Source organism: Protopterus annectens, chromosome 5.part0, assembly GCF_019279795.1.
Source record: "Protopterus annectens isolate FY-2018-M chromosome 5.part0, PAN1.0, whole genome shotgun sequence".
In the NCBI taxonomy this organism is placed as follows: domain Eukaryota; kingdom Metazoa; phylum Chordata; order Ceratodontiformes; family Protopteridae; genus Protopterus; species Protopterus annectens.
Window position 1 is genome coordinate 339,931,619 of NC_056735.1, and position 15,133 is coordinate 339,946,751.

General features: G+C 45.7%; 1 protein-coding gene across 1 annotated transcript in view; it reads left to right on the forward strand.

Moving 5' to 3' along the window:
* LOC122802616 (ornithine transcarbamylase, mitochondrial-like) overlaps nucleotides 1-12,954 on the forward strand; it is a 426,405-nt gene extending 413,451 nt beyond the window's left edge. The window contains exon 10 of the mRNA XM_044072307.1: nucleotides 12,766-12,954. Coding sequence (XP_043928242.1) covers nucleotides 12,766-12,825 — 60 coding nt within the window. The 3' untranslated portion in view covers nucleotides 12,826-12,954. The remainder of the gene's footprint in view (nucleotides 1-12,765) is intronic.
* The last annotated feature ends 2,179 nt before the right edge of the window (nucleotides 12,955-15,133 follow it).

Consider the following 15,133-nt stretch of genomic DNA (forward strand, 5'->3'; position numbering starts at 1 on the left):
TGATATGTAATACTGAGTGCCATTTGTGTTTACAGTGTTTTATTGACCATAAGGTGGCAGTAGTAAAGAAAGTGGGTATTTGTTGAGGGCGCACTTCTTATTAGGATGCTGGTGAGAGTGGAGGAAGATGTGATTGATCGAGCAGGGCCACAAATAAGCTGGAAGAGGCCAGGTGTATAAACAGTGTATAAACAATATGGAATGAGTATAAAAGAATAAGGGTTTCGTATGGATGAAGTTATGGAACAGAAAAACAATAAAAGTAACAGAATGACTCTTGATTAATATGGCACTGTACACTGTTATAAAGTAAGGGATGACAAGAGATGGTTTAGTAGTGGATACAAGATCTGAGTATGCTTTAGGGTGGAAATGATGCTTAGAAAAAGGAAGAGCAGCTTGGGGAGGTGGCAGAATGGATTATAGCCTTTATTACCCCTCAACTGTTGGTTGAGATTTTGAAGATGAGGATTGAAGTACCACAGAAGAGGTAGAACCTGATTTCCAGTCCTTGGGGAGGGGAACACATGCCTGACACAATCTCTTCGGTTTTATCATACACACACGTATGGACATGCATTACCACACACAGGCCCATATTGTACAGTAGACTTCAAGAAGCATGGGGACAATTTGATGTATACACACAAAATCTGATCCGTGCTGCAAGGATGACAGCTTACATTTCCATTTCATCTGGCTCTCGCCAAAGGGAAAAATAGTCCATAATGCTCTTGCCTAGGATAAAGAATGAACTGATTAAGTAACTTAGAGAGATTGACATAAGAAGGATTAAAAAAACAACCTTAAAAAATGGTTACAGATATATACATTTTAAGGCATGGGTGCACTCTTTATTCTTTCCTATACCCTACTTTGCACATTGTACCTTTTTGTCCCACTGTATACTTCTTTTCTTCATGTAGTGCTTGTTTTAACGGCCTTTAGTGTCAAAAAACATATTTTACAGCTTGAATAAGATGCAGTCCCACAAATGGGTTGATGAGCATAGTCTACCATTTATGCAGTCCCTGTACTAACTCCTCCCCCATCTGCTGTTTTTTTATCATCTTGTTTGTGGCCCTTATATGTTCTTTCTCTTATCCTGCTGTATCTCTTATAAGCCACTTTGAGTCCCAGTTTCTGCTCACTACTTGCACAGTCAGTGCACCCACTGCTCCCACATAAAGCATCCGAAGTAGGAGATTCATTTGTCTGCAACCTGTGGGTTATGGATCCGATATCGGATCCGAACCGGCATGGTTTACCAGCTATGGATCCAAGCTCTCAGCTCCTCCCCTCACCCATAATGCCCTGCTCTCCCCTCATGACCTCAGATCTCGTTTGCCACGCTGGTGACCAGATTTGTGTTCCTAAGCACTTCAGCTAAGTGCAGTTTTTTCAGTGTTTAAAGTGCTAATTTTTGAATTTTTGTGGGAAAGTTGTGTGGAAGTTTAGGTTTCCCTTTTTCTTACTTATACTTTTAGTGTTTTAAAATTTATTTTTCTTATCCCTCCCCTCGCTGGTAGCGTAGTGTGTGTTTGGGGCCTGTGTGTGGTTTAGTTACTTTACTTTAACTTTAGTTAAGTAACCTTTTGGTATTTGGGATGTCTGAACAACCCAAAGCTGTGTTCTCCAAGTGCTCCGAGTGTGGCCATAAGCTTTCCCCGGCTGATGGCCACACTCGGTGTGTTAGATGCCTTGGGGTTGAACACCTCACTTCTGGATGTTCCATTTGTGCAGGGTTCAACCCCAGGGCATTGAAGGAGCGGAGGTCCAAGCTTGTCTTGGCGGGTCTTTTGCCACCGGACTCGGCTCCAGCCTCCGCTCCTTCGGGAGTAAACCGTTTCTGCGGTTGTCTCCTCTCCGGCTCCCCCTCCTCCTCCTGGGACTCAACCTCCCTGTAGTGGTTCGGAGGAGAGGGAAGCTAGAAAGAAGGACCGGAGGGAGAAGCACCATAAGCGGCGGGCCGAGACCTCTGTTTCGGCCCCGCCAGCCAAGCGGGCTTCTCCTCCGGCCTCCTTGTCTGTTGGCTCTCCCCCTCCTCGGCTCCGGTCTCCTGTGTGTTTTTCACCGGGACCTGAGGAGGAGGAGACCCGATCTCCGTCGAGGCTATCGAGGAGGCACTCAAGGCCAACCTCGGTAGCCTCATCGAGATCAACTTATAGCCTGTCAGACGCTGATCTGGACCGGATGATGAGAAGGTTCATCCAGGCCCAGATGCAGATGGGAGTGCTCTTGCCTCCCCTCTGGGGAGCTCGACCCCTTTTTTCAAGCCAATTGCTCCTTCTCCGACCCGCTACCTGGGTTCGGAGCAGTTGGAGCCGAGCAGCTGAGCCGGGGTGGGTCGGCCCGATAGTACTTGGTACTTTGGATCCGACCCTGCCCTCGAAGTGCTTGGATCTGACCTCTCGGAGCCTGGATCCGAGCCCGGATCCGGGGATCAGTGCTCCTTCGCGCCGTCTGTGTCGGAGCGCACTGTCCTTCGCATCCGAGCGCGCCGGCTCCGATCCACTCGGATCCGAGGGGAGCCGATTGTCGGATCCTTTGGTCGAGGTCGGCTCCTTCGGCTTTTGATGTAGTGGAGAGGGCCCTGTTGAGGGTCTCCGGACCCCGGCACTTGCTTGGCTCCGTCCCGCTCCCTCTGCACTGGGTTAGGCTTCCACCGTCCGGCCCTTGGGACAGCCCGCCTTTGCCCCAAGCTGTTCCCCTGGAACAGGTTACTGTTTGCAGGAGTCCTCTGACAGCCCCCGGAGGATGTTCCCGCAAATACGTGCAAAAGGAGGCACATTGACTCCCCCGAGTCTCTCACAGAAGACATGGATTTGGAGGAAGGGGAAGGCTCCCCACGGTCACCCCCCGAGGATGTCTCATTTGGAGACATCATGGAAATGCTCCGCATAAGGGGGGGGTGGTCGGCCCCCAAGTCTTCCTCGGACGAGTCCGTGTTCTTGGAGGCATTTGAAGCGGGCCCGTCTACCTCTTGGGTGTCCCCTCCTGCCGACCCCCTGGTGGACCTCATTACCACCAGGGCGTGGAAGGAACCGGACACCGTGGAGCCAATCCCTAAAAGGCCCGACTGTATTCTCAGTCCCCTGGCTGACCGTGCCCATTGGAGTAAGGGGCCTCCGGTAGATGCCATGTTGACGGCGGCGGCCACCAAGAGGGAACTTGCTCAGGAGAGTCCCTCAGTCCATCCCCCGAGCAAGGAATCTCGGATGATGGACCGCTTAGGGAAGCGGATGTTTAGTTCAGCGACCCACTCTGTGAGGGCGCTGAACTACCTGGCACACGTGATTAGGATGCAGCGCGATCTTATTAAAGAATACGCTGCATCCCCCCCAGAGTCCATGTCGGAGGAGGACAAAGTGCTGCACTCCACCCGCATGGCCACTCTTAGGTCCGTCACCAATACCTCTATGCGGCTACTGTCCCATGCTACGGAAGGTGCCGCTAGAGCCGCAGGGGCAGGCCTAGTTACTAGACTTCAGGCCTGGCTCCGTCATTGCGATTTCTCAGAGCCCTTCAAGGCGTCATTCGAACGCCTTCGGTGGTTCTGCCGTCTTTGGCAAAACTGTTCGCGACACTTTGACCCAGAGCAAGAAGGACGGGAAGACGCTGTCTGCCGTCGGAATCCACTTCTCTGCACCCCAGAGGCCCTATTCTAGGAACCAAAAGGGACAGAAGAAGATGTGGTTCCGGAAGTCGCAGCAATCTCAGCCTGCTCCGGACAACCAGTCCTTCCGTGGCAGAGGAGGACAGGGAGGACGCCGCCCTAGGGGCAGAGGGGCTCCCAGGAACTTCGGGTCCAGAGAACCTTCTCTGAACAGCCCGCAGCAGCCCTGAGGGTTGCCCGGCTGCTCCACTCTGGAGGCAGTCGGGGACGTTCCGAGCACCTAGCGGCATGGGAGTCCATAACATCAGACCGCTGGGTCCTCCAGATCATATCCAGAGGATACCGTATACCCTTTCTTCACTTGCCAAAATTGAAGTCCCTCCTCGACGTTCCACCCGGTCAGTGGGAGGCCGCTTTGGCAGAAATTGGCCATCTGCTAAAGAAAAGAGCCATCCAGCCCGTCCCCCCAGACCAGATCGGATCAGGGTTCTACTCCAGGTTCTTTTAGTGCCAAAAAGACGGGGATCTAAGACCAATTTTAGACCTTTCACTCTTGAACCTGGCAGTTCCCAAGGAGAAGTTCCGAATGGTCACGTTGCAGTCTATTCTCCCCCTTCTGGGAGAAAATCACTGGATGTGCTCCATAGACCTTAAGGATGCGTACTACCACATTCTAATGGACAGGCGCTCCAGGAGGTTTCTCCGCTTCGCTGGGAGCCAGGCACCACCAATATCGGGTCCTTCCCTTTGGTCTCACCACAGCCCCCAGGGTGTTCACCAAAGTATTAGCAGTGGTAGCGGCCCACCTGAGGCTTCAGGAGGTACAGGTCTTTCCGTACCTGGACGAGTGACTTCTCACCACCCCAACAAGGCATCTACTACTATTGGCGAGACTCCTTTCTCCATCTTGCTCCCCGTCTGGGCATCACAATAAACACAAAAAAATCCAACCTAGCACCCACGCAGCTCATAGATTTTATAGGTGCCAGGTTAGACACAAGGAGATTAAAAGCCTTCCTCACTGCGGACAGAGTTCAAAATCTGCAATTCCAGGTGCGGGCCATTCTCCAATCAAGCTCAGTTCCGGCGGAGTTGGTCCTGAGGGCCCTAGGGTCCATGGCTGCAGCAATAGCGCTTCTTCCTCTCGCCAGGTTCAATATGCGCATCCTTCAATGGACACTCCTAGTTCAGTGGTCGTATCTTGCTCTTCCTATGCATCATCCCATTGCGATCAGCAAGGCTTGCAAGCGGTCCCTCCTGTGGTGGCTACACTCTCCAGATCTCCACGGAGGCCGCCCATTTTGTGCTTCTCCCCCTCTCGCCACGGTGACCACGGACGCCTCCCGCCTCGGGTGGGGGGGGCATTTTGCAGGCCGGACTGTCCAAGGCACGTGGAACGATTCAGAGACCTTACTGCATATCAACGTTCTAGAGATGAGAGCAGTGCTCTTAGCGTTGCTAGCACTTCAGGCCTTTCTTCCCTTGGGAACAATTGCGATTCAATCGGACAACATGTCGTTTGTTTGGTATATCAACAAGCAAGGAGGAACCAGGTCTTACCCGCTTTGTCGAGAAGCCATGAGAGTGTGGGAATGGGCAATCTCCACCAACCGCTTTCTCATAGCAACGCATATTCCGGGTCGGTCCAACATCCTGGTGGACAAACTCAGTCGCACCATTCTCACCCCTTACGAGTGGTCTCTCAATACTCAGGTAGCGGAACACATTTTCGCACGGTGGGGAACTCCTTGTTGCGATCTTTTTGCCTCTCCCTCAAACACCAAGTGCGACAGTTTTTTCGCTCTGATACCTCCTCCCGGAGGTTCCCCAAGAGACGCTCTGGTGCATGCTTGGCCACCCGGTCTTCTTTATGCTTATCCCCCCCTTGCCTCTGATGCTCCAAGTTCTTCAGAAAGCCTCTCGGTTGGGGTGCAGAATGATTCTCATTGCTCCATTTTGGCCTCGACAGATCTGGTTCCCCTTCCTAAGGTCTCACTCAGTGAATCCTCCTTGGATTCTAGATCCCATTATGGATCTGATATCTCATCCATCCCACTTATCTCCTCCGAACCTGGACAACCTGAAGCTGACCGCTTGGCTGCTCCAGTTCCACTCTTGATCAGGACTCCCGGTATTTCGTCCCCTGTTAAGGCCATCCTGGTGGCAGCTCATAAGCCATCCACTAGGAAAGTCTACCGCAGCAAGTGGAAACGGTTCTCTTTGTGGGCGGAGCGGCAAGGCCTAAACCCTTCACAGTTCCTCTCCCTTTGGTGCTTGATTTTTTAACCACTCTTTTTAATGATGGTGCCAGCAGTTCCACTGTCAAAGTACAACTTGCGGCAATTTCTCATTATCACATTGGTCATGACTCCAATCCACTGATGTCGGCCAAGTTATGTAAGATTTTCCTTAAAGGTACTTTTCTTCTCAGGCCCCGGTAAAGCAAGCGGTTCCTCCTTGGGACCTTTCCTTAGTTCTCCAGGCCTTGACCGCCCCCCCCCCCTTCGAACCAGCGGCTACGGTAGATCTGAAATTCTTATCTTTCAAGACCGCCTTCTTAGTAGCCATTACTTCAGCCAAGAGAGTCTCAGAGCTTCAAGCATTATCAGCTAAACCTCCTTACTTAGTCTTTCATCCGGACCGTGTTTACCTCAGGACCAACCCGTCCTTTCTTCCTAAAGTAGCTTCTGAAGCAAACATTAATCAATCCATTAACCTCCCTGTCTTCTTTCCGAAATATGAAAACAAAGGTGAATACAAGCTTCATTCCTTAGATGTTCACAGGCAACTTAGATTTTATCTAAACAGGACGGCTGGTCATAGGCAATCCGACCAGTTGTTCATTTCCTTTGCTAAATTTAATTTGGGCAAACCAATTTCTAAAGTCACATTATTTCGCTGGATTTCACAATGTATCTTATTGGCTTATCAAGCTTCGGGAAGATCCGCACCGGAGGGTGTACATGCCCATTCAACCCGGTCAGTCTCTACCTCGGCAGCCTTTAAGGCCAGGATTCCTCTAGATGATATTTGTGCAGCAGCCACGTGGGCTTCATCTCATACTTTTATTTCCCACTACAAGTTGGATCTTACATCTAGGGGTAGAGCATCCTTTGGCTCAGGTGCTCGGAATATCCTTCCATGATGGCCGCCCAAGATTCAGGTAGCTGGGGACTCTGTCCCACAGGTTGCAGACAAATGAATCTCCTACTTCAGATTTAGAAGTTATGTACTCACCATAACGTTCCATCTGAGTAGGTGTATTCATTTGTCTGCAACCATCCCGCCCTCCTATCCCCCTAGCCTTTCAGTTTCCTGCATATGATGTTTTACCCTTTTCAGGGTGTTCTTGCTGTTGGCAAACTCGATCTGAGGTCATGAGGGGAGAGCAGGGCATTATGGGTGAGGGGAGGAGCTGAGAGCTTGGATCCATAGCTGGTAAACCATGCCGGTTCGGATCCGATATCGGATCCATAACCCACAGGTTGCAGACAAATGAATACACCTACTCAGATGGAACGTTATGGTGAGTACATAACTTCTAATTCCTCATAATAGGTTTTCCTGTTTGTACATAAACATACTGCATTTCTTGTTTTCTCTTGACTTGAATGCCCACCTGTTCCCTCACTGCATGTGTCTCTTTTCTCCTATGTTAGGTGTCCTTATAATCCTGAGCTCACCTTCCTTCTTCTTGGCTCATGCCTTTTTGGTTTCTGCTCCTGCTGACAGCACTTTGGGTCGGCTGGACTGGCTGTATCTTCTGCTGCTGCTGCCATCCTTTATGCATTCTCTACTTGTGCTTCTATCTGTATCATGTCCTGCCTCTTGCTGAAATGATCCTCCACCCCTGTGGTCCCCTGCAGTTTGCACTTAGCCCCTACTGGATTCCTTTCTACTTTTTATTGCCAGTTGCTACCTACACCTTCCGGACGTCTTATTAATTTTACAGATGGAGACTTCACATAACCTGAAAGTGACAGTGAATCACTAAGATATCACCATCTCCCATTCTATCCATGGCTTCATCTGAGAATACAGCCCTGGCCCACCAGCCCATTCAGTAGTCCAGTGTACTCAAGATCTGGGACTCATAATATGGAAGAGATGGGGGAGGGGTCATCAGTACATATCTAACCCACCCTCCTTGATAGATCAGTGGTTTGGTTTATTTTTTGTAGAGATCAATACCTGGCAAAAATTCAGAATAGCCCATTCTTTGGAAAGTCCTTATATCAGTACCAATGCATACTGTGATTTTAATGAGCCAGATATAAAAGTATTCTTGCCTGCAAACTGCCAGTTCAACTCCTTTTTTTTTTTTTTTTGCTACTTTGAGTCACAGTCTTTTTCACCACTGGTAAAGTTGTCTGTATTTGCATGTCTAGTAAAAACAGTGTGTGCATAGTTTTAAAATGGGCACTACCACTGCCTTTATTGTATTGGGGTGGGGTACAACTAGGTGCCACAGGTGTCAGCAGTTGTTCAGTCTTGACTATCTTGGATGCAGGAAGGAGAAGCCTTTACCCCACCTTCATTAAAAAAACATTATAGAAACCATTTAGAGCTCCTTATAAGGAGACTGTAGGAGGATCTACAATGCAATCTGTGGTACTGGCCATAATATTTCCCCAGGGAGAGAGACACTCAGGTTAGGGTGTAGCCGTCTTAGAGGTAAAAGATGTTGCCCCTTTTTCACATAACCACCAGTTCCTCTCTGAGTTTGCTTTGAGCTAGTGAGGGTTCATGTGCATGTGTGTCCTGTATTTTCATGGAACTTGAGGGGAAACTGGGGAGGCAAGCTTCTACTGGTGTCTGCCTGGGGAAGCTTCTACTGGTGTCTGCCTGGGGCACTGGATCTGCCCAATTCCCAGTTCATTAGATTGACCATCCCTGTTTTGGGGAGTGGCATCTTTTACCTTCCATTGATGGATCAACAGAGCTCAGGGCAGAAGACTTCTGTCCTCCACCCTCCCACATGATCACCCTGGCTGGCTGGTTCTGGTAGAAGGGGGTCTCTAACATCATCTGGGGCCAGGACTCTGCAACTCAAAACTTATTATTCTTGAAAATGTGTTATGTCTGATGACAGTTTGATTTGGATGCAGGATTGCCCCTTAAGGATTATGGGTTGATGCCAGCCTCGGTGTACTGCCTTTAAGTAGTCCTTGATCACATGCTAGTTCTGTTAATGTAATGCCGGCTGCACATAGTCAAACATTCGCAGTAGCATGATACTATCCAGAGTCCCAACCCCTTTCAACTGTACATGGTGATAGGGCACAGAACACCCTCTTATGTGGGCTTCTATAAGGAGTATGTGGATTAAGGGTACACTTTTTCATTGACAAGGGTAGTGCGTTCACCTCTCCCTCCACTTCTCCATCAAATGATCCCATCTTTTAAGTGTCTTGATTATTCTCATGGATCAGCTTGAACTAATCTTCAGTCCCAATTCCTTTGGCAGATATTGTCTGTAAGCCCCCACCTGAGTGGGTACATCTCTACTTACTTTTGACTAGTCTTTTCTGGTCCCATAGGTCCTAGACACTGTAGTTGCCTCACTGTTACCTGAAAAGGAGACTAAAGCTCTGTTCAAGTGTGTGTACTGCTGTAGTACATTGGGGCATAGGGCTTTCTGCTAGTGATTGGACTTATTCAAGTTCCAGTTCGTCTGTTGAAACAAAGCTCTGGCAAAACTTAAGGACCTCCTTGAGGCTAGCAGTGTCAGTGACATAACAGGTAGCACATTCACCTTTGGTGGATTAGGCTATGGATTCTATTCCTACACCAGATAGAGTGGTGACACTGCAGTTCAGTATAAGGGGGTGGGGGAGTGCTGCACTCATGAGTGTACCATTTTTCAGATGACACATTAAACTGAGTCACCATCGGTTTAAGTTGATGGTAGCTCAGGTGGATGTAAAAGATCCCATGGCACCTATGAAAGAGTAGAAGTTCCCCAGTGCCCTGGGCAAATTTCCTATAGTAATACAAACACCACATTGGGTCTCACCTGAAATGAGGATACTAGCCTAGTGAGACTAACATGGTTAACAAAGGGTAAATAAATGAATAAAATAAATTAATAGTCTTAAGAGTCTGGTAGTTTGTGTCTACAGCTTCCTGAGTGGGCATCCGGGCTGCCTGCTGTAACTTTGTGCAGACTTTGTCCCTTCTTAGAAAGAACTTCTCTCATGCACCAGTCCACCTCATGAAATGCTCATCCTTAAAAAGATAGATGATTTATGCCCCATTCCGGATCACAGCAGCTTCAACCCCTACTTCTAATACTTTCAGTTTCTGTTGGTCACCAAATAATGGCTCATTTCCTTGCTTCTGTAGGTTGCTGAATGATGTTACAGTACATGATGGATGCTTTTTGGCAGATCACTATTTGAAGACCACATGGGAAATTCCTCCAGTTTGCTCTTGGTGGGCATTATGCCCAGTAGAAACTTTCGCCATTTGGGTATTATTCAGCAACTAGAGTCTTTACTGATGTATTGGTCATGGTGATCATCACTGGAAGAGGGGAAGCTACGTTTTCCTATAACTGGAAGATCTGCTGTTTGTAGCCCTATAAATACTTCCTAAAAACATCTCTGCAGTGGATGCTTCCTAGTCTGCTGGGGGGGGGTCATCATTAACTGATGGAAGTTCTATCTGACTCCTGGTCAGACTACCTTTGTAGTTGAGGTGATCACACTCCTTTGTATTGTGTTGGTGTTACTGACTGAGTGATGGAGCAATGCAGGAACGGACTCTGTTACTTCACATGGGCACAGTGGTTGTAACAGTCTTTGTAGTGCTGTTTGCACACCTGAGAGCGACAGTGTTGCATTCTGCTGTGTGATGTCAGGCACTCCAGAGTCCCTATGTGCCTATGGATGTTTTGGTGGTGTTGGATACCTTTTGCTGGACTTAGCCCCCACCAACATCTTGAGTCTTCAGGGGACAATGGGGACCTCACATTATCTCACACACAGTGTAGGGTATGTGATTCCCATGGACCAGGGGCTGTACATCTACCAGTTTAAGCTAAGAGCAGTGCTCCTTACCCTTAAGGCCTCAGAGACAAAGCTGCTCCTGTGGAATCTCCTCATTATTCAGATAACCTGCCCATCATGTCGTTTCTGAACAACTGGGGGTTAGGCATGATTTTATACTGTCTGCAGAGGAAGGTAAAGCTCATCTCTCAGTGGGCAACAGACAGGGGGATCACACTTTTAGCAAAAATAACTAGAAAAATGTTGGCTTTGACTTGCTGTTAGCCCAGATGGAGACACAGAGGAAATATTTGGAGCCAAGACATGTGTCTTAGGTTGAGGACCCTCTTTCCCAGTGGGATTAACTGATTTAGCAAAATACAGTGAATAAAGATAAAAATACCTGGATGCAACAAAGACTGAACATATGAAGATGTTAAGAGAAGAACGCTGATGTATTATGACCATCCAAACAAGTTAATGCATCCAAACTTAAGCACAGCCCATGAAATACAAATCTACAGAGTTTTGCTGTTCAGAAAGAAATTAACAAAAAAGGCACAAAATACATTTTATGTGTAAGACAAGCCCCTGCACACCCCCCATGTCATTAGGTTACATGCTTTACACACTCTGTTAACAAAAGTGATGAATTTAGAAGCTTCCACATCCTTGAGAAAGTAGAAAAGACCATTGTAGTTACAGAGAGAATACAAAGATTCTATTCAAACACCTTCAGGTCAGAATTGAAACTCAGTCTCTTGGGCTTAGCAATAGAGACTTTAACCACTGTGACACAGTAATGCTACTGCAGTTAGTATCCCTGGTAGAGATTGTCTATAATTTGTATGGAACACCAACAGTGCTACAGATTTTAATAGGTGCATTTTTATCATGCCGTGGTGGTACGGCGGTAGTGTTGTTACCTCACAGCAAGAGGTTCTCCCGTTCGATTCTCAGTTGGGCTTGGGAGTGCCTTCTGTGTGGAGTCTGCATGTCCTCCCCGCGGTTGGGTAGCGTTCGAAAGACATGCGTGCGTAAATGGGTGTGCCTTCGTTGAAGGTTGGGCGTCGAGCTGGCACCTTGGCGTTTTGTAAAAATCTACTGCCAATCATTAGCGGACTGGAGTTCCGCTGTGGTGACCCCTTACCGGGAAAAGCCGAAAGACAAATAACATACCCTGCAGAAGGTGGAACTTGTGTGATTATTGATTGTTGCAGGTATGATTATTGAAGAACAACTCTACTTTGTGTTAGTAGATGCCACAGACAGGACCTCTTAGATCTGCATATGATAGCAGTGGCTTCCCCATTCCATACTGCTGCTTGAAAGGAACAAATTAATTGAAAGAGTTTTGCTCAGTGGGATGGATGGCATGATGAACAACATTGTCACCTTATAGCAAGGGGTTTCCTGAGTCGATTCTTGGCAGGAGTGCATTCTCTGCATGTCCTCCTTGAGTCTGTGCTTAGGTTTTTTCCCTCCTCTGTAAGATTTACAGTAGGTGAATTGTCATTCTCCACATTGTCTGTAGTGTGTGTTTGCGTGAGCATGAGTGAGTTAGTGTATGATTACTATAATAGACCGTCACCCTGTCCAGAATGGGTTTCACTGCCTTTGACCTGCTGACTGCCATGATAGGCTAAGCTAGAGGATAAATTAGTTTACAGGAAAATGGATGGATGAAACAAATTTGTCTTTAAGGAGGGGAGGGTGATTGATGGCAGGGGGCAGCTGGAGGTTTAGCTGACTGGTGCAGGGTAGGAGTATAACCAAAGCTGTACTGAGCATCCATACATTATTCATTCAGATGCATTTATGCACATGTAACATTTTTGCTTTCTAACATGTTTGAAATACCGGATCTGTGTTCTTTTGAAAGACACCGTGAGTACCCTGATATGCTGAAAATCATATGGTGACTAATGCATATACTCTTAAATTATTTTTAAAAACAGAATCTAGTGAGAGGACTATCTCTGTGATGACATACATTCCTAGAAATAATTATTTTAGTAGAAGACTTTCCTTTAATGTTTTGTCATATTGTTTGAATTAGAAATACTTTAACTTCTGTGCTGGTATTAAGAACAACTGTGTTGACAACAAACATTGACTTGTGCTGAAGTTTTAATTTTCATGTTTTCTTTTCTTTTTTAGGCAGCCATGGTTTCGGTATTAACAGAGTACTCACCACTGCTTAAGAAACCCACTTTTTAAAATTGTTAAATTAGCTGGGTCATTACTCTTTATGTTACAGTAGAATTCTAAAGTACAGTTTATTGTAAATCTTATGTAAATTCCTTGAAAATACAGCAGAAATTCTAAATAAAATTTTTATATACAGAATTTTGAGTGCATAATTTGCTGTTTACCAGGTGATATTTTGATGATGTTTATTACTACTGAAAGTTTATCTTTTCAAAAACTGAATTATGATTATTAGTTTTCAGTTATATTTTCCTTGGGTGTAGGACAGTTGATCAACAGCCATATCACTGACTGCATCATGAGTACAAACACCCATATTAAAGACAAATTTATCGAAAAGCACATTCAGTGAAAAATACAGACAGCATAACGAGAAATATAGTAATAATTAAACATAACCCATGCAGCACTTAACACTGTTGCATCTTTATAACCCTTACGCAAACTCTTACCTTACCCCCTTGTCTAATGCTATCCAAACTTTTACCCTAAACAGACTCCACCTGTAACTCTGAATTCATTGATTTTTGCATAAGGTAAGAATGTTATTTGTTTTCCAACTGGCTTTGTTTTCCAGTGTGATATTCAGCCTAACTAAGTTGAACACGATGACCTAGCTGGAACATCTTTTGATAACATTGTCCTTGATCAACTGTCCTATTCCCTTTTTCATGTTTGCATTCTTTTGTTTCCTTTCTCATATTGTAAATGAAAATATTACTACAGATTACTGTAAAGAGAAACATACCATGCCCAATGTAAAGCTGTTACTCCTGTCAGAAACCAGGTAATAAATGCTCCAGGTGTACCTTAGCCCATTATACTGAAAGAAAGAGATCATGCCAGAGAACAATGTAAAGATGATGTCCAAAAACTATGATAATGTAGTAAAATACAGCTTGTTTAAAACATTGCAGAATTACTACAAACTTGGCCAAAGCCACATACAGTAGGCTTAAGTAAAAGCTACTTGAAAGTCGCATTGCAATTTTTGGAAACTTTTAAAATAAGCATACCGGGGACAGTCCTAATTAACCCACGAAACCAGCAAGTGGCAAGAGTTAAAGTCTAACTAATAATCAAAATACTTGCTGAATGAATCCCTTGGTTGATCTCAATGTGGACAAAAGTGCTAACCAACTTGTTATTTTAGTAAACTAGTTGCTGTTGCAAAACCACTGCATTTTGTTTATTCCAAGTTTGTGAGTTCAGAGTGATTACTACATTAGGGTGAATTTTGATTACAGTCCTAATAAAACAAAAGCCATAAAACACTAGTGCACATCCTTTTTGTGGGAAGGGCCACTACACAAATTCTTAATGCATCTGCGGGCCACCTCAAAACATATTAAGTCTTTACAAGTTAACAATAGATACAGGTGACTGGCATTTTTACTTAAGACAGCAGTCATGAAATTGCCTGTTTTCTACATCAACTTTGCATTTAACTTTATTCTGGCTTGCAGCCATGACTTATCACAAACTCTTGCAGAAAATTACTACTGTTTACAGACTATAAGTTATAAACAATAAAGAATAGTTACTTCTGCAGCTAAAATTAGAGGTATGTGCAACTGCTGTCAATTAATTAGGTAAGTAAGCACATGCTGGAAAGTTTGCATGACTGGAGTGTAAAGCATAGCATTTTTTCACTTTTTTAAAAAAATTTTAATTGATGTCTGGAGGCCAGATGGTGTTGCGTCGAGGGCCGGACTTGGCCCCGGGGCCAGATGTGCACCACTGCCATAAAATAACACAGGAGACACTGCTAGTAAAAACATAGTCTTTAAACAATTTAAACATCAATAATTTATTGTATTTATTTAAACTGTTTTTACCATGTAAGTGTACTGGTCATCAGACTAGGTTCACTGTGGAGCACATACAAAAAAGTTTTTACCACGTACGTGTACTGGTCATCAGACTAGGTTCACTGTGGAGCACATACAAAAAAGCTTGTTGAGTGCAGCTACATACTAGGCTCAGTTTGGAGTACATACAGAGCAGTTCAGTTACCAGATAGTTACATAGGATAGCATACAAGTAGTGCACTTCTCATATGGTGCTGTTCTGAGCTTAACATTAGAATTGGGAGCTCCAGTTCATTCATTAGCAGTGTAAAGGAAGCCTAATTCCCCCTCCACTAATTGGGAGAAAATGTAGTGTTTGCTTAAGAAGTCTTGGTCATCTATGATTAAGAAAAGGCAAATAAAAAAAGTTAAGGCACTGAAAACAAAACACGTAGTACACATCATGGGTGATAACATGGCCCATTCATTAGACCCAGGTGATCTAGGAGAAGAGGAAGAGCAGCTGT